This window comes from Leucoraja erinacea, chromosome 8 (genome assembly GCF_028641065.1).
Source record: "Leucoraja erinacea ecotype New England chromosome 8, Leri_hhj_1, whole genome shotgun sequence".
NCBI classification, from domain to species: Eukaryota; Metazoa; Chordata; class Chondrichthyes; order Rajiformes; family Rajidae; genus Leucoraja; species Leucoraja erinaceus.
Window position 1 is genome coordinate 17,095,401 of NC_073384.1, and position 20,448 is coordinate 17,115,848.

Sequence of the window (20,448 nt, forward strand, 5' to 3'; positions counted from 1 at the left end):
GCCACTAGGTGGCTTTGGATTAAGAGGGCTGATCCGTGGGCGGTTGCTGCTTGGACGCAAGTTGGGACCTGATCAACCCTGGCTGGGACGCCTTGGCGAGGGTGCCTGATGTTGTGAGACCTGAAACACCCGATGACCCCAGGTCACATTATTGAGGATGCGTCCCAGTGCATCTAGAAGATGTATCTTTCATACTATGTGAACATACATGGAGCTTAATGGAAAGCATCATATTTTTCCAGCATTTAGTGTATAACAGATTCTAAAATTTGAATCCAACCACATACTGCCCAGGGAGGCTCAGGATAATTGAAGAGTAAGATTATCGAGGATGTCAGATATATACGTTCTCTGGACTTGCTGGCTGATCTTTTAAGTTACTCTTAAAAGGCTTGTGCCTTTTTTAAAAATATATATTGATTGCCTTCTAAACTGCTCATTCAATCTACATGTTTATCTTAAGTTATTTTGTGTATGGGAACACCCAGATTCTTCTGACATTACAGTCTAACAACATTCAAAAAAATACTTTGCATGTGTGTTTTTCTTACAGAAGTGAATGATTATATTTTTCCAAGATATAGTCCATCTGGCTTGTCCTGCTCTTTATACTTGCCTGTGCCCCCTGCAGCCTCCTCACATGTTGCATCACCTACCAACTAACCTGGATATGTTATACATGATCTCCTCATCCTCGATTGTGAACAGAGAGGGTCCCAGCACCAAACCCTGCACCACCAATCACTAGTCACAGCCTCTCAGCTTGAATACCTGCTGCTAATTCTAGTTCCTCCAGGAGATTCTTCCATCTATGTGTCTGCTTGTGATGAATAATGGTCAATCTCATCTACAGCTACTGTCTCCGTATGGCTCATTGAAAAACCCAACCCTACTTTGCTAGTTACAAACATCTAACAATGTGAGCTTTAAAATATTCCTCAACCATGATGTCTATTTCATACATCCACGTTGACCCTATTCAAAGGTATCAAAGGTATTTTATTAGTCACATTCACATACACCCAGGTGTAGTGATGTGAAATGCTTTTTGCCATTTTGCAGCACACAAAAAAAGAATACAGACATAACACCAATAAGAGTCTTAAACACAAAGAACATCCCCCCACCATGGCTCCCACCATGAGGGAAGGCACAAAGTCCAGTCCCCAACCCCAGTTCACCCATAGTCGGGCCCATTGAGGCCTCAACAGTTGCCTCTATGGAGGCCCGATGTTCCAGGCCGTTCTCGCCGGGTGATGTAGCTCCGGCGTCGGGAGAGTCCTCCCAGCGGCTTGGGAACCCTGGAACAGCCGCTTCCGCACTGGAGGCCGCGCCTTCCGAAGCCAACAAGGCCGCGCCGGTTGGAGCTCCACAACTGGCGATCTCATCTAGAGATCCCAGGCTCCCGTTGTTAAGTTCAGCGCCGCCGCCCGCAGCTGGTCACTCCACAGTCCCGCAGCTCCTCGATGTTTTACCCGGCGGTCTCAGCTCACCGGAGCTCCAGCGCGGCGACCCGGGCAAGGCATCGCCCACTCCGCGATAGCGCTCCAGCGCTGTGCCGCCGCCGAAGCATTGGTTCTGGATGATCCGCGACAGGAAATGCCGCTCCAGGCCCGCTGGTAGGCGGCGAGGACGGGTCGAAGCTGCAGCCCGGAGAAAAGCTGCCTCTCCGACCAGGTAGGGACCCTGAAAGGTAGTTTCCTGGAGGCACCCCGGGACACAAAGATGGCCGGGCGAGGAGAGGAGAGGGACATCGGTTTGTTGGAACTACTCCAGTACAACGAGCTGTAGGCTGACCGGACGTTGCACTTTGAATGATCATGACGCCAAAACATGGCAGTGCCAGCATGTGTAATATATGTAAAACTAAATTCACTGCCCAGTTGCATATGTAACAAATAAAGAACTATTGAACCATTGAAATAAGGAGGCAGCATTGGTTAATCTAAAGCCATGACAAGTTGTAGTTCTGCTCTCCTGTACCTTAACTCAAACAGATGTGAGCAGTGCCATGCTATTACACTGAGCACTGAACACTATTTCTAGTTTTCTCTACATTGAAGAACACACTGCACATTGAAATTTATTTCCCACAACCCAGATCTGACATCAGTTACCGTATCAGTGCTCACACCATTAGTGAGGGGCCACAATGTATTGGTCTCCAAAATCAGGGCTCCAGTATTATCTCCTTAATCTTTCAGTAATTCCGGCTCATGTGCCTAATCAAGGGAAGTGAATTACACCCAATATAGTTACACATGGGTGGAATAAAACCAACAATAATTTGTACTCACTGGTTACGTTGAGTTGGGTTCCGTTCCCTCTGACATCTCCCCACACTGTGCAGTAATAGACGGCAGAGTCATTGAGCGTCACGTTTGTGACATTCAGGATGAAGCTGCTGTTGGAGGCGTCTTTGGACGGCTGGAACCGCTCAGTGAAGCCTGGTCTCCTTCGTACGCTGCCTCCTGCCTCGTGTGTTAAAACCCACTCCATGTCCTGCCCGGGTAGTTCTCGGTACCAGTGGACATCAGTGTTTCCCACTTCAGCGTTCTCCATGGAGCACCGTAACCATGCCGTGTGACCCTCAGTGACACGCTCCAGCCTCGGGAATTGGATCAGGATCGGAGGATTTGCAACTTGAAAGGGAAAATATCAATAGATGAACAATAATGTTGGAGTTGCTAAATACTTCATGTGTTTCAACTTAAAATACATTCATCCTTTGTCATTAAATAACCTCATGTAAAAGTGATGCTAACTTGGTTAGTATCTGATATTAAAATCATGATTGCAGCTGATTGCAACTGTTCACGATTATCTTTCAGTCTCTCTTTCTCTTTCTCTCCCTCCGGTGTTGCCTCACAATGGGGATTTCATTTTTCATTTAGCTTTGTTTAAACGTTTATTTAGTCCTTGGTTGCCTTCTACACAGAGTAAGATCTCTGTATATTGGAGGAATAAGAGGGTATGGAAATAGTACAGATAGATCATTGAGGTGGTAATGTTAGTTCACTTTAGTGTAGAGATGCAGCACGGAAACAGGTCCTTCAGTCTACTGAGCCCATGCTGACCATTGAGTTATTGATCTCAGTGTGGCAGATGGTGCAACTAATAGTGACTGTGCATAAACTGTGAATGGCTCGATTGTAATCATATATTGTCTATCCGCTGACTGGTTAGCAGGCAACAAAAGCTTTTCACTGTACCTCGGTAGACGTGACAATAAAGTAAACTCAAGCAAAGTGATTATAAATGAAGAAACTAGCCTACCTATACTGTAATTTCTTTACATTCATCTGTTCACACTATGTGTACCTTTCTGGCAATGCCGAATTACATTCTCCATCCTGATCTCAGAACGCAGTAACGAGTGATCTGCATTATTCAGTTAAAAAATAAATTTGGCATATTTTCATTCTCTATTTTGCAGTGTGAACTTCTAATGATGTTTGTCTCTGTAAAACTGACAACATGACATCATGATTCCTCATGATGTTAGGATTGGAAATAGAACCAATTTAAATACTCACTGGTTACATTCAGCTTGGTTCCATCTCCAAATAAATTCCCCCAAAGGCCACAGATGTAATCAGCAGAGTCGGCAATCTTCACCTCTCTGATGGTCAGTGAGTAGCTGTTACTGATGACGTTCCTGGAAAGCTGAAATCGATCGGAGAAGCCCAGTGACCTGTAAATGATGCCACTGACATAAAGACTAAGTTTGATTCCTGCATCAGTTAATTTATCACGTGAGTTGTACCAGTGAACGTGGTTTGATTTCACAATGTTATTCACATTGGTGCTGTTCAGGACACACCGTATCTCCACTGTTTCACCTTCACGCACCACCAGAGCTCCTGGGGATTGGATCAGGGATGTGTTTGCTGTTAGACCTGTGGGTAATAACAACCAAAGATCAGAACAGATGATGACAACAAAAATAATTTGAAATGACTGGCAGCATGAAAGCTCTTGGATATTTATGAATATTCTGCACATGTATCCTCAATTTGTAAACTCTTTTGTTTTCTCCTGAGCTTCGCTCTTTCACTCTGCACTGAAATGACAAACAATACCTTTTGTAAAATCAACAGCTTAAAAGTACAAACACTGAATATCAAAGGTTAAATCCTGCTCCATGTAAATGCTTGTTGACTGTACACAGTGTGTTAAACTGAGCAGTAAATCAGGAACAAAGCTGGCAGTTCTAGTAACATCCGTTTAGTATATGTAACATTCTGTTGCAGAGTCAGATAAAGAAGACAAAGGATATTCAGCATGCTTCCAACAACTCTTACAAATGTCTACACATGGACCGCATAAAGCATCCTATTGATTACATCACAGCCTAGTTTGGCAATTACTTTAACCTACACTCCACACTGCCTTGTGAAAGCAACCAACATAGTGAAAGACCATTCACTTCCCTGTTATTCCTACTTGTCCCCTCTCCTGTCGGGCAGATGATACAAAAATTTACAACATCTGGCAGCAGTTTTACGATACGAAACGATAACATTTTATTCATCCCCGGAGGGAAATTTGTCTGCCAACAGTCACAACACCCAAGGTACACAAATACTTGAAATTAAAAGTGAAGAAAAAGAAAAAGACAAGCAACTGTTGGCTGGCGTGTGCACAGCGCCTTAACCAGAACGAACGAACAAACAAAACAAACAAATGCAGAAGAGGATCCTAAAATTAAAGTTCCCACTTTGTTCGCCCACTGTCCCTCAATGCAATCCCCCCCATGCCGGGTCCCCGTTGTTCATTGCAAGAGTCCTCACTTTCCTTGGCTCCTACTCTTTCCCTGGTTACCCTCTTACTCTAATACAATTGTTCAATCCTTGGGATGCTTCTTAATTTTGACTGTCAGTGATATTTTTTCTTGCCCCTTTCCTCTCCTAATTTATATTTAAAGTAGTCTTTTGCTCTCTTTATACCCAAGTGTCTCTCCTGTTTTCTCATCCAGATAACAATATTGATTAGTACGAGTGTCAGATGTTATGGGGAGAAGGCATGAGAATGGGGTTAGGAGGGAGAGATAGATCAGCCATGATTGAATGGTGGAGTAGACTTGATGGGCTGAATGACCTAATTCTGCTCCTATCACATGATCTTATGATATGATAATCATTTATATCAAGCTATCAAACAGGACATAACTTACAGCTTAATGTTCCAGGTTTTTTGATGTTTCAAGTGTGGTTGAGAAGGAGGTAAATGTACTGGAGGAGTTGCACTATTAAGGTTAGGCAGTGGATGTTGTAGATATTGATTTTAGTAAGGTTTTTGATAATTTTCTCATGATAAGCTGATCCAGAAATGTAAGATGTCTAGAATTCACGATGACTTGTTCATATGCATTCAGAAATGGCTTATTCATAGAAGACGCAGGGGTGTGGAAGGAAGATATTCTGGCTGGAGGTCTGTGACTAGTGGGAATCTGCTATTCTAAGCCAATGTCCTTTGCCGCAATTACTCTGTGGGAAAACCCTCATTAACAATGTGGAACTGACAGAGGTGGGAGATGAGGACAAGTGGAACCCTATCCTTGTTCTGGGTGGACGGAGAGGGATTGAGAGCAGAAATGTGAGACTTGGTACATGAACAGTTGAGAGTCTTGTCAGCAATCACAGTCTTTTTCACAGCCGGAGAGGAAGGAGATAGAGAGCTCAGTAATATGGCTTAAAGACAACAACTCCTCCCTCATTGTCAGTGATGATGATGAAACTTTTGTGGATATTGCCTCCATTTAATTTGCACAAAGGATTTCATTAGGTTCCAAAAATGTGAACACACAAAATATGAGGTGATTTTGTAAAACAAGAGACAGAGAAGTTCCATGATTCGCTGAGTGTGTCAAATGGCAATCCTTGGTAATCCTTAGGGATCTTCACTTTTAACCAAATGGGAGAATTCAGAGTTATATATAAAAGCAAAATCAGATCTGAAGGAAAATCCTGGAAGCATTTAGCGGTTCAGACAGCAAAGTTGCGAGTGAAACTCAGTTCATAGTTTAGACAGTGACCGGATGTTCACACTTGTTCACATGATGTTCCATGTTTACAGACACGACTGAATTAGGAAGCTGAGGATGTCGTGCAAATTACAAAGATACAGACAGAGGCATTGAGTGGCCAGACTATGGAAGATGGAATTTATTGAGGGAAAATATGTCGACATATATTTTAGATCCGTCAATATCAAACCACTCTCTTCTTAACGCATCATCCCAGTTATTTTGAACATCGTTTGGTGGTATATGTAAATTAATTATTCATGTATCCTAATCTATCATTCATGCCAGAGTCACCTTTACTCACCAATGACTTTAAACAATAGTCTTATCTTTTCAGGATCTTCCAGTGTCCAGTTGCTCTCTAATGCCAATCCCAAAGGAGTGGTGGTGTGCTCTGATCCAGAATGCCCAGATGCCATCAGGGGGTTCGGCTACAAGGAGTTAACCAAGTTGGCCCTGCCCAAAATCTATCACTTCACTGTGTATAGGAAGGAACTGTAGATGCTGGTTTACACCGAAGGTAGACAAAATGCTGGAGTAACTCAGCAACTCTGGATAAAAGGAATAGGTGGCGTTTCAGGTCGTGACCCTTCTTCAGCCACAGAGGAGTAGCAGCGAGAAAGGGTGTTGCCGAACTCCCATCAGAGGAGAACCTCCATGAAATAGGCCTACCTTGAGGAGATTTCACAGAGGTCGAGACCCTTCTTCTGACACAAAGAAGGTCTGAAGTTGGTCTGAAGAAGGGTCTTGACCCGAAATGTCACCTATCCTTTTCTCCAGAGATGCTGCCTGACCCACTGAGTTACTACAGCATGTTGTGTCCATCGATCACTTCACATTCTCTGGATTGAATTCCACATGCCACACAATCAATGGACAATCTAGTGCTGCCCTCCAGTGGCAGCAAACATTATTCTTCACTATCAGTAACACTGCCAATTTTACTTCGGAGTCACGTAAGTGACTACGTGAAGAGCCCGCTCAGCACGCTTGCGCGGGATTACGTTCAGCAGTGCAACAGCGGCGCACCGGGAGTCAGGTGCTCCCGCTACAGGTGAAAGAACGGATCATCAGGTAAGTACCCTGAGGTTGGGTTTTCGTTCACAGGGAGCCTTCTGCTTTCAGGCAGAGAAGAAAGGCTCTTGGACAAATCTGTCCCCCGCTCGACTCCACGGAGGAGCATTCCATCTGGGGATGGGGCAGCAACAAGGCGGTAGGACCGCTTACTCGGCGCTCCGCTTTTTCCCGACACCGAGCCGAGCCCAGCCCGCTAGCGCCTGAGCAGCGGACTGGAAGTAAAGCCACGGAAGAGGCATCCGGCCGGTGGCTTCTGACTTATCGGACGGGGACGTCTCTCCACCCGCCCGAGGGAGAGACAGCTGCCTGGAGCGGCTCCTGGAGCAGGAGCTCCAGCGAGACGCACTTCGTGAGGGGCGCTCTCACAGGGGGAGATCACGCACTCCCTCCACAGTGCCTTGTGCACTGCCCATTGCTTCCTCCTTACCCGAGGGTAGCTTTGGTGACCAGGACTGGGCTGGTCAAGAAGAGGGGACGATGGCTGAAGATCTCGGGAGTATGCAAGGGGTGCAGGAACAGGAAGAGCTGCTAGGTGTGGTGGACCGCTACGTGGCAACCCCACGTGCAAGAGGTCGTTAAAGGCCAAACCAGCGGCCAGCTTTAACCACCTCTCCAACAGGCCCCTACAGGAGAGGTGGTCAATAAGGCCTTAGAAAACTGCAGCGGATCCTCAGGCTCCTGACATCAGCCATCACATCGTTTGCTCGTTCCGTGGACAAATACGGAGATGACCACAATCTTCATAAACAAATCATAAAACCTGCCATAAAATCCAAAATTTGCGGGGTTGTGCATATCCCAGCCACTGAGCCAGACCCACTGCTCTTTGGCAAAGACCTCACAAAGCATATGAAGGATATGGAAGAGGCTTTAAAAAACTTTTGGTCTCATGAGGGCAGGCCCGGGACGAGCAAACCAAAAACAATAATTCCTAAGCAGCAGCACCCCATCGCGTCCATCAGTCGACGTCTACCATATGGGACTGGTGTAAAGCTCGGGGTCCGCATTCTATCCCCGGAAGTCTTCTTTAGACCAGGGCCCATAGCGGACCCCATGGAAAATGCGCCACCCCCCAACATCACCGCCACGTCAGACAACGTGCAAGACTCGTTGGACCGGCAGGAAACAGAACAATAGCCATAACCATGGAGGTAGTTGGGTCTGGTTACTACCAGCATATAGAAAATATGGGCTTAATACTAATAGCGGGGAGATTACACCTGTTTTAAGAAGCACGGGAGTCTATCACGAGTGATCAGTATATACTCAATGGCATTAGTGGATACAAAATACAATTCATACTAGAAAAATTGCCACCAGTTCAACATTCACCCCAGAGGGTATTTTCCCTCTCCGTTAAGGAAACGAGAGGGACAAGCTGAACTGGTGAGACTAATTACAAAGGGTATCATGGGAAAACATGAACCCTTGGAATTCATATCAAATATTCGTCACTAAACCCAAAAAAGATGGTGGATGTCGCATCATCATTGACTTAACCTTACTAAATTTGTTTGTTAAGCATATACATTTCAAAATGGAAACGGTTGTTACTGCCAAACAACAAATTTCCAAAGGATACTTCATGGCAAGCATTGATCTTAAAGATGTTTACTATTTAGGACCATTCACAAGGACCATCGCAGATACCTGAAATTTACCTGGATGGGGCAGCCATGGCAGTTTAAAGCGTTACCCAATGGGTTCACATCAGCCCAAGATTATTCACCAAGATACTAAAACCAGCTCTGGCAATATTCAGAAGACAAAAACATATTGTCATGGCATAACTTGATGATATCTTAAATAATAGGCAAGACCATGGAATTGACTATGTTAGCTGTATAAGCTACCAAACAGTTATTCAAAACCCTGGGATTGTCTTACATCCAGATAAATCTAAGTTGAAGCCATCCACAATCATGGACTACTTGGGCTTCACAATTAATTCAGTCTACATGACTGTAACATTGCCAAGAGACAAAACAGTTGAATTGGCACAATCATGCAACAATTTAATGATTCGGACCTTTGCACTGTCAAAATTTACAAAGAGCAAAGGTACAGGCACCAAAACGACATACAGGTCATTATTACCGTGTCATAAAGTTACCCACTGAAGCAATATCAGAACTACAGGAGTGGGCAAAAAAACATTTGGCATTGTTTCAGCCCTATTATCATCACTAACCCTACGTTAGTTATCCAAACAAATGCCAGTGCTCAAGGCTGGGGAGCAACTAACTCTATATCCAGCACAAGTAGTAGATGGACTAACCCAGAGTCATCGTCACCATTTACACTGGGCATTAATTATCTAGAGATGTTGGGTGACTTTTATGGTTTAAAAGCATATGCACAAATATGCATCACTTGCATGTACGGTTACAAATAGATAATACTACGGTGGTGGCCTACATTAACCAAATGGGCGGCATAAAATCGGTATCATGCGACAAGTTGGTCAACACAATTTGGCAATGGTGTGTCGAAAGACATATTTGGCTATCAGCAACTTACCTGCCAGGTAAGCTAAATACAGTGGCAGACACCAGGTCACGTAAATTTAATGACAACATCGAATGGATGTTAAACCCCAAAAAATTCACAAAAGTTATCAAGCAATATGGCACACCAGATATCGATTTATTTGCATTGGCTAAATCACCAGGTACCTATGTATGTCGCTTGGGAACCAGACCCTGAGGCAGCAGCGGTAGATGTGTTCGCGCTGGATTGGGGTAATTCTTCTTCTATGCATTTCCTCCCTTCTGCCTCATCAGTTGGGGACTACACACAATACAAATGGACTCTGCTTCAGGTATTTTAATAGTACCCGACTGGCCTATGCAGCCATTGTTCTCAATACTCCATGACATGGTTGTTGAAACTCCGATGGTATTCCCCAATGACCCAGAGTTATTAACACCCAGTGTCGGGCACAAGCCACCCGTGCCATGAAAAAAATCAAACTCCTGGGTTGCAGATTCTGCATAAACCACTTCTGGGGCTGGAATTATCAGAACAAACCGTCGACACCATGTCAGCATCCCTCCGAACATCCACTAAAAAACAGCACTTGTCCAGCAGCAAAAAATGGGAGAAGTACTGCTTGGTACAGGGACCACCTACTCAACCGCAACAGTTACCAACGTACTGGAATTCCTGGCGAACGTTCACCACGATGAAGGACTTCAGGTACAGAGCCATCAACACAGCTAGAAGTGCCCTGCCTGTCTATTTAAAACCAGCTCCAGGACAACAGGCCATGGGGTCCCACCTGCTGGTGGTCAAACTAATGAAGGGTATTTACAACTCTAACCCCCTAGACCAAGGTACACCCATATATGGGATGTCAGTGTGGTCCTGACATACCTCAGGGGATGGCCACCAGCCAGATCCCTCAACCTGGAACAATCTATGCACAAAACACTCATGTTGATGGCACTTGTATCTGCACAAAGGGTCCAGTCACTACACCTATTGCGACTGGACACCATGCTCACAGCTCCAGACTGGCTCAAGCAGGTGCTAAAAGCTGCTGGGATAAACACTAACATGTACAAATCTCATTCCACCAGGGCAGCATCCATGTCGACGGCTAAAAGAATGGATGTGCCTATAGACCACATCCTGGCTACAGCAGGATGGTTGGGGGAAAGACCGTTCAGAAATTTTATAATAAGCCGTTGGCAAAACCTGTTTTATTTGCAAAAAAGATTTTACAGACTGCAAATATTTAATTTAAGCCCAGGGGAGCAATTTAATTTCTTTGTTGTTATTGTTAAAAAATACCATTGTGTTTCTTTCTCCGAACAGATTCATTGGTTCATTACGATAACACACTTCCTCCCTCAAGGATTTCGACAGTGCGTGAAGTAATACCTGTTACACGGTTTGAAATCACAGAGCTTTGAAGTCTGTGATTTCACAGTCCGTGACTCCGAAGTAAAATAGTAAGATTAAACGAGAACTTACCAGTTTTAAGTTTGATCTGTATTTTATGAGGAGTTACGATGAGGGATTACGTGCCCTCCGCTCTCACCCTCAATAATATGGGTCAAACTGATAAACTGATGTCTCCTTTTCTTTACTATGTTTACTTCAATAACTGTGTCTATCTGTGATTCCACACCGCTGCTTTGAAGTATGCCGCGCATGCGTGCTGAGCGGGCTCTTCACATAATCCCTCATCGTAACTCCTCATAAAACACAGATCAAACTTCAAACTGGTAAGTTCTCGTTTAATCTTACTATTTTTGATATTAACTACAAGCTTCATATATTTGGTATTTTATGTTCAAATCAAAGGAATCATTTCTAAAGCTCACAAGAAGCAAGAGGCTGGGGAGAACCAATCCACAGATCCTTCCATTTAAAAATTCTCTCAGCATCCGTCATCCTGTTTCACTCAAGCAGCTAGTTCTCAACCCCTCCCACTCTGCTGATATTTTTACCCACATCATGCCTCTAATGCTTCTGCAATTATTTTTAATTTTGGTTCACTGTGTTTTGATCACACTACAAAGAGAAGTAGGTAATTCCTAACCAAGTCCCTCAAGCTTCCCTCACCATTCAATATGATCATGGCTGATCTGCCCAGAACTCATCTCATGACATATGACAATAAAACACACTTGACACTTGACACACATCCTGCACTCCTAAAAACAAGGGGAAAATCCTCTTGTCCTGCACAGCGGAGAGGGACTGTGTCAGATGCCCAAAAATCACAGGCGTAAGTGGCAGCGTTTTTTCTAAAATTAATATACAGAACAACAGGAAGTGGTCAAGATCATACTTTTAGTAATACAGATATATATATATATATCTGTATTACGTGCGTATTTAGAAACAAAAAGCTGGAGTAACTCAGTGGGGCAGGCAGCATCTCTGGAGAGAAGGAATGGGTGATTTTTCAGGTTAAGACCCTTCTTCAGATGTGATGTTTCAGGTTGAGATCATTCTTCAGATATATGTGTATATATACACACGCTGAAGCTTTTTTTTCTTGTTTATTATGTTGTTTACAGTATACCATGTTCACATATTTTGTTGTGCTGCTGAAATTAAGAACGTTGTTCTATCTAGGACATATGACAATAAAATATTCTTGACACTTGACATCTATCCTGCACTGCAATAAACAATCTGCTTGATGGGCGCAATGGTGGATATTCTGCCACGATTTCTCCTGAATTTCCCCAACACTTAGAGAATGTTTAAACTTTTCCTAGCAGCCTGGAAAGTTGCTAGGACCTGCATGCCTTGCCACATGCGTCGGGGTTCGGAGTTGTTATTGAAGTGCTCCTCAATCGTTAGCTTGTAGCTATGCACTACAAGCTAAGTTGCTTGGACCTAGAGAGACCTGCCTTTTACAATTCATATTTTGAAACATGTTTTGAAATAACAGTGTTCCTCATTTCTTAAATACAACTGCAATAATAGTTAGAAAAAGGAACTTGCAAGTCCATTTTAACTCTTGAACTTCTACAGATATACAGTTGAGAGCATATTGACTGGTTGCATCAGGGTTCGTCCACTCAAACACCCAGGAGTGAAGAAGATTGCAAAAACTGGTGATCGCTGCCGTCCATCATGGCTTCTGACCTCCCCGCCATCAAAGGAATTTACAGGAATCACTGCCTCAAAAAGGCAATAGACCATAGACAATAGGTGCAGGTGTAGGCCATATGGCCCTTTGAGCCAGCACCACCATTCAATTTGATCATGGCTGATCATCCCCAATCAGTACCCCTTTCCTGCCTTCTCCCCGTATACCCTGACTCCGCTATCTTTTAGAGCAGTATCTAGCTCTCTCTTGAAAGTATCCAGAGAACCGAACTCCACCGCCCTCTGAAGCAGAGAATTCCACACTCACAATTCTCTGTGAGAAAAAGAGTTTCCTCGTCTCCATTTTAAATGGCTTACCCCTTAATCTTAAACTGTGGCCCCTGGTTCTGGACTCCCCCAACATCGGGAACATGTTTCCTGCCTCTAGCGTGTCCAAACCCTTAATAATCTTATTTGTTCCAATAGGATGCCTCTCATCCTTCTAAACTGTAGAGTATACAAGCCCAGCTGCTCCATTCTCTCAGCATATGATAGACCCGCTATCCCGGGAATTAACCTAGTAAACCTACGCTGCACTCTTGTTTCTTCTAAATAATTTTTTTTGTATAACTTATGTTAAGCTGGAAAAAGTGAAGAAATTAATTACAAGGAGGTCGCCAGGACTCGAGAGACTGTGTTATAGGGAGAAGTCGGGTAACAAGGACTTTATTCCATATGGGGATTTCCTTATTCCTGAGGGGTGATCTTATTGAGGTGTACAAAATCATGGGAGACATAGATAGGATGAAAGCACACAGTCTTTTTTCCCAGGGGAGGGTAATCAAAACCAAGAGAGCATAGGTTTAAAGTGAGAGGGGAATAATTTAATAGGAACTAGAAGGCTTGTAGGTGGTGTTTTGTACATGGAACATGCTGCCAGAGAAAGTGGTTGAGTCATGTGCAATTCAACATTTATAAGGCATTTGGAAAAACACATATAGGAAAGGGTTTGAGGGATGTGAACAAAACATGGGCAAATGTGACTAGTTTAGTTAGGGCATCTTGGTCAGCAAAGATGGGTTAGACTGATCCTAGTTCTACATCTCTCCATATCACCATCAATATCCACTATCCATTAAGCCACTAGGGGCGCCGCATTGATGGCAGCCTCTGCCTACAGTCTGTCTGTTTTTCTATCTTTTTTTAATTTTCAGTCTGTTTTTAAATTATGTTTTGGAGGTTTCTTTAGTTTTTCTATGTGGGGAGGGGGGTAGGATAAAGACTATCGTGTTCTAGGGTGCTCTTTATTATTTGTATGGCTGTATGGTGACCCCTTTCCCCTTACTCTCAATCTGAAGAAGAGTCTCGACCCGAAACGTCACCTCTTCTTTTTCTCCAGAGATTTTGCCTGACCCATTGAGTTACTCCAGCATTTTGTGTCTATCTTTGGTTTGAACCAGCATCTGCAGTTCCTTCCTACACGCCCTGTTTCCGTGCTGTATGACTATGACTTGTTACTCTTTAAATTCAAGAACACTTAGAAAGTCATCAAAAACAGTCTGAAGAAATTCCACATCACATCGAGCAACCAGGAGCACATTGCACTGGACATGCTTTCTTAGAGGACATCCATGCATGAAGGAGCTGCACGTCACGAAATGGAACAACGGCGTGTCTCAGAGACAAAGCGACAGCACTGTAAGGAGAGAGAGAAGGAGGTTCGATGGACTACGTTGCACCAAGGTGTGTGGATCGCGGATCGGCCTCTACCGACATCTGCAGACCCACAAGTAGACGACCCTGTGGAGAGGAGAGGACAGTCATACTCGTTTCGAGTGACTGCCGATGATGATGCTGATGATGTTAAAATCAATTTTGTTGTGGAATACAGAGTTTTTTCTCATGATTTGTCATTTCCATGATCTATTTGAAAATCTTGCCTGGGTTTGACCTTATTGAATCTGATGAATGTTAATCTGCCTGAAACTAACTCGGTTTCTCTCCCCACCCGCAGCTCTGAGTGGCTGAGTGTTCCTGGCTTTTGTGTTATTATCCTTCCTGCCTCTGCAGTCTTTTGCCTGTATCTCTTTATTGGGACAACATTTCTCCCTGGGCAATGTTCTCTCTCCTAATAGATTTATAAAATCTTTTTGTCATTAGATCTGATATTCTTCACACTGGCTTTTAATGCAAACATATATGTCAGGCTATTGTTCATTGACTGTGGCACAGCGTTCAACACCATTATCCTGTCCAAACTCAGGGATCTGGGTCTCTGCTCCACCCTATTCAACTGGTTGCTAGACTTCCCCATTGGCGGACCTCAGTCAGTATGTATTGGCAACAATATCTCCTCATCAGTGACCATCAGTACAGGTGCACCACAAGGCTGCGTGTTCAAACCCCTGCTCTACCCTCTGTATACCCGTGACTGTGTAGCCAGACGAAGCTCCAAAGTCATCTTTAAATTCTCTGATGATACCACCATCCTTGGATCAGTAATGGATAATGCTGAGTCAGGGTAATGTAGGTATGTTACAAAACTTACCTTCTGCAGCGCTGCAGTTCTGCCACTGGCTGTGTGCGCGATTTTGCCACCTTTGAGGAGGGGGGTTAAAGCGCGGTTTTCTCCTACCTTGTCATGGATTATATTTTCTCGGACTGCAAGCTTTTCCTGAAGAATTGTTCCGACGGCCGTTCTGTGTATTTTTTTTTTTAATCGCCCGACAAGTTCAGCGCTGGAGTAATTTTAAAATCAGCTTCTAAAGCCGTCAACGCCAGCAACAGGGATGGATTTCACGTACAGAACAGGTAAACCAGGGGCCACAGTTTAAGAATAAGGAGTAAGCCATTTAGAATGGAGACGAGGAAACACTTTTTCTCACAGTTGTGAGTCAGTGGAATTCTCTGCCTCAGAGGGCAGTGGAGGCAGATTCTCTGGATGCTTTCAAGAGAGAGCTAGATAGGGCTCTTAAAAATAGTGAAGTCAGGGGATTATTAGAATTAGAATTACCTTTATTGTCATTCAGACCTTACGGTCTGAACAAAATTTTGGATATGGGGAGAAGGCAGGAACGGGGTGCTGATTGGGGATGATTAGCCATGATCACATCGAATGGCGGTGCTGGCTCGAAGGGCCAAATGGCCTACTCCTGCACCTATTGTCTATTGTCTATTGTCACTCGGAGAAATCCCACATGGTCACACAGAGCACCTACAAACTTCGTACAGATTAATGTGCCTAAAGCTAGTAAGTAAGAAATGTTTTGCTCCAGTCCACTTCTGCCGCTTATGAAAAATAAACACTCTTCCTGTTATTATGTCCCCTTCACACATCTCATTACTTTTATTCCCTCTATTACATTTGCCTGTTTAATCTCCACTCTTTCTTGCATTTAATGCATTTCTTTTAGATATGGATTGCGAATGCACATGTTTTTCCTATCTTCTGATATTTCATGCTAATAATTTTCTCAGAGATGAATCAGAACAGCCTCAGATTACTTCTAAACCTTGATTACCAAAGCAGAGAAACAAATTGATATCCATGCTTGGTAGGAATCCCAGAGCAGTACACTTCAGTGTCCTTCTCACAGCTAACCAAGAACACAAAACATCTCAATTTTAAACAGAAATATTCAACTGTAAAATAGTAGATACACATCACTGCAATATGTAAATTGAACTTGAAAGCAGATGAAACTAACCCAGACTGGGTGACCCATCCTGGGACTGTACTTACCCACTGCACAGAGGGACAGACTCAAGATGGAGAATATCAGTGCAAACATGTTGTTAAACTTGATTTGCAAGGATTAGACTTCAGTTCATTCAGACCCGATGTTCCCGTTGCTGTTTAAGACGTGACTGCGTCCTCTTCTACTTCCCCACAAGATTGTTTCACATTAAATGTGTGCAGTGTAAAGAGGAAGTCATGGGGCAAGTGGGCAGTGGAAACCACTGAAAATTTACTCTCAAACTGTAGGCAGATCACCAGAGTAGTTTTCACCATTCTCTCTCGATGCATCGACAATGGTCACAGATGCAAGTTTCAGACGTACTGAGGACAAATCTTTGCAGTCACCCCTGATGCTGAAATAGGGTTGTACAGGGTGGTTCAAGAACTTGATGATTGATGGGAAGAAGCTGCTCTTCAACCTGGAGGTAACAGCCTTCAGGCTCCTTTACCTTCTTCCTAATGGTACAGGGAGATGAGAGTATGGCCACGGTGATGTGGGTCTGTTTAAAGGTTGTTTTCTTGGCACCATTTGGTCAGTTGATCGATCTCCCCCCAATACTCTGACTCATCATCATCATAATTTGCTCAACTACGGTGGTGTCATCGGCAAATTTGAAGATGGAGAAGGAACTGTGTCTGGCCACACAGTAATAGGTACAGAGTAGAAACATAGAAACATAGAAAATAGGTGCAGGAGTAGGCCATTCGGCCCTTCGAGCCTGTACCGCCATTCAATATGATCATGGCTGATCATCCAACTCAGTATCCTGTACCTGCCTTCTCTCCATACCCCCTGATCCCTCTAGCCACAAGGGCCACATCTACCTCCCTCTTAAATATAGCCAATGAACTGGCCTCAACTACTTTCTGTGGTAGAGAATTCCACAGATTAAACATTCTCTGTGTGAAAAAAAAGAATCTCATCTCGGTCCTAAAAGACTGCCCCCTTACCCTTAAACTGAGACCCCTTGTTCTGGACTTCCCCAACATCGGGAACAATCTTCTTGCATCTAGCCTGTCCAACCCTTTTAAGTTTCTATAAGAACCCCCCTGAATCTTCTAGCTAAATTCCAGCGAGTACAAGCCGAGTCTATCCAGTCTTTCTTCATATTAAAGTCCTGCCATCCCAGGAATCAGTCTTGTGAACTGTAGATGGTTTATGCATGCAACCTATAATGTCGCTACCTCATCACCATTAACACGCCCCATCATATCTGTATAACTATGATCTCCTCCCCTTCCTTCCTCCCATTTTGTCCTGGTACGCCTGAAGGCTGGATGCAGCCAGTGCTGGGACGTGTGTGCCATGTGCTATAATAAAGGCTCTAGTAAAGGCTACAGTGTGTCAGACTGAGTCCCTTTACATGGTGTCAGATAGTTAGACTCGCGCCTCCCTTTTACCGGTTTTCTTTTTATTCTTGCCCGGTATTCCCTGTCAGTTTTAATGGCCTCCTCGTGCAGGAAACCTTCTCCCCTTGTCTTTGATGCAGACATTGCGGAGCGATGGGCTACTTTTGTTATGGACTATACCCACTTCGTCAATATTGTGCACAGAAAGACCCAGCTGCGGTCCGTGCCTCCCTCCTGCTTAATCTAGCAGGTCCCGATGCTATGAAGAGAGCTCAGGCTTTCGTCTATGATCCAGCGGTCCTGGATGACAATGGCCAGTCCGTCGTACCAGCGGAATCTGCCGACGACCCTGTATGTCTTTTGCGTAAATTTGCCGAGATTTGCGACCAGCCCTCCAACCGCATATTGGAGCGGGCTAGGTTTTTCTCGCGGAAGCAACAGCCAGATGAACCTGTCGAGTGTTTCATCGCTGACCTGCGCTACCTTGCTCAGCGGTGCCGTTTTGAGAATATGCGTGACCAGCTCACCAGGGACATTCTAGTTACTGGCATGTTAGACCAGATGTTACGTGCTGATTTGCTGCAACGACCTGACCTGACCCTGACTCAGGCAATGCATGCGTGCCGCATCGCCGAGGTGGTAGCCCCTACGCATGGGGTGAGGGGATCTGACAGCAGCGCTGTCCATCTGACTGGCGTTACCGGGCCACGACGTTTGCAGGACAACTCTCGCCCTCCACCGCGGCCCGCCCGTACGGCTCAGGACCCGCGGGTACCTAAGTGTCCTAATTGTAACTATGCCCACCCCGTGCAGTCTCAGTGCCCGGCTTTCAGAAAATCCTGCAATTTCTGTAAGAAAATTAATCATTTTGCTGCCGCATGCCGTTCCCGTGGGAAAGTGGCACCAGCAACTAGGCAAATCCAAAACAACCTTCAGCAACTTGATAGTGAGATGGACTCTCAGTCTACTGCGGACACTGCCCACGACTCTGTGATCGGATATTCCATGGGAGAGTCAAGTGTTTATACAGTCCTTCACAGCCACTCTCGCCTCCCTGATCCTTCTTTGCTCATTACGGTGAATAACAAGTCATTCTCTGCTAAACTCGATACTGGTGCAAAAGTCAATGTTATGTCAACATCGCTTTTCAACAAGATAAGAAATAATGAGCTGTTGACTGCCGATCGCTCTGTTTTGCGTGCCTATGGGGGAGAGGAACTGACACCTGTGGGGTGGGCCACTTTCCACTGTGTGCTGCAGAAATCATCCCGTGACCTGTCGTTCTTTATGCTGGATTGCGACTGTGTCACCTTGCTGAGCAACCAGACCTGCCAGGATCTCGGTCTGGTGTCTTTCGACCGGACGGTCCACGAGGTACAAGCTGTGATGGATCCGCTATCCGAGTAGCCAGACCTTTTTGACAGTAAGCTAGGAAAGCTGCCGCTAGTGTACAAGATTGCAACTGACCCCTCCGTGGTGCCTGTAATTCGCCCGCCACACAGAGTGTCATTCGCCATGAAGGGCAAGGTGGAGGCCATGCTAAAGGACATGGTCGATATGGGTGTTCTGGCGTCAGTCAGCGAGCCCACCGAGTGGGTCTCCACCTTGGTCGCCACGATGAAAAAAGGAAAGGATGAGATACGGGTGTGCATCAACCCCAAGGACTTGAACTTGGCAATCAAGCGGCCCCACTACCCAATGCGGACCGTTGAAGACGTCGCCGCCCAAGTCGGACAAGCAACGGTGTTTTCCGTCCTCGACGCCAGGAGTTCATTTTGGCAAATACCCCTGGACAAACGCTCCTCTGACTTAACAACCTTCGGTACACCCTTCGGCAGGTTTAAATTCTTACGGATGCCGTTCGGCATCAACTCCGCCAGTGAGGTATTCCAGCGCTCTATGGAGCAACTGTTTGCAGGTCTGCCCTGTGCGATTATTGTGGACAACATTCTGGTATACGGCAGAGATGTGGCTGAGCATGACCGCCACCTCCGCAGAATCCTGGACCGCGCACGGCAGGTAAATCTCGTTGAACCCGTCAAAATGTCGTTTCCGTGTACCTGAGGTCCCGTACGTTGGCCACATTTTCACGGCCAACGGGTTGAAGCCCGACCCGCAAAAGGCGAACGCCATCTCCGAACTGCCTGCCCCCACGGATATTGCCGGTCTACAGCGCTTCCTGGGCATGCTCAACTACCTGGGCAAGTTTATTCCTGACCTCAGCGAGCTGAGCGCGCCCCTAAGACAGCTTACTAAAAAAGACATTGCCTGGTCCTGGTTCCCACACCACCAGCAGGCTTTCAACCTGCTGAAGAAAAAGTTGATCAGCACACCCACTCTGAGGTTCTTTGATTTGCAGCGTCCTGTGGTGGTAACGTGTGACGCCTCACATTTTGGTCTGGGTGCTGCTTGTCTGCAGCCGCATGATGATGGTTCTCTACAGCCGGTCTCCTATGCCTCTAGGACCATGACGGACACGGAGCAGCGCTACGCACAGATTGAGAAGGAGCTTCTGGCAGTTGTGTTCGCTTGTTCAAAGTTTCGAGACTTCCTTTTTGGCAACATTTTCACTGTCGAGACGGATCACCAACCTCTGGTGACGATCCTAAACAAACCTATCCACGTTGCTCCCGCAAGGCTGCAGCGAATAATGCTGCAGCTGCAGCGTTTTGACTTTAAAATCGTCTACAAAAGGGGCACC

The 20,448-nt window shown here is 45.1% G+C and overlaps 1 protein-coding gene across 1 annotated transcript; it reads right to left on the minus strand.

Moving 5' to 3' along the window:
- Positions 1-1,714: 1,714 nt before the first annotated feature.
- Positions 1,715-11,926, minus strand: LOC129699366 (uncharacterized). The gene is made up of 2 exons (XM_055639079.1): positions 3,537-11,926; positions 1,715-2,642 (listed from the first exon to the last, which is right to left on the minus strand). The coding sequence occupies exons 1-2, from the start codon at positions 4,003-4,005 to the stop codon at positions 2,227-2,229; spliced, it is 885 nt and encodes a 294-aa protein (XP_055495054.1). The 5' UTR covers positions 4,006-11,926; the 3' UTR covers positions 1,715-2,226.
- Positions 11,927-20,448: the final 8,522 nt, after the last annotated feature.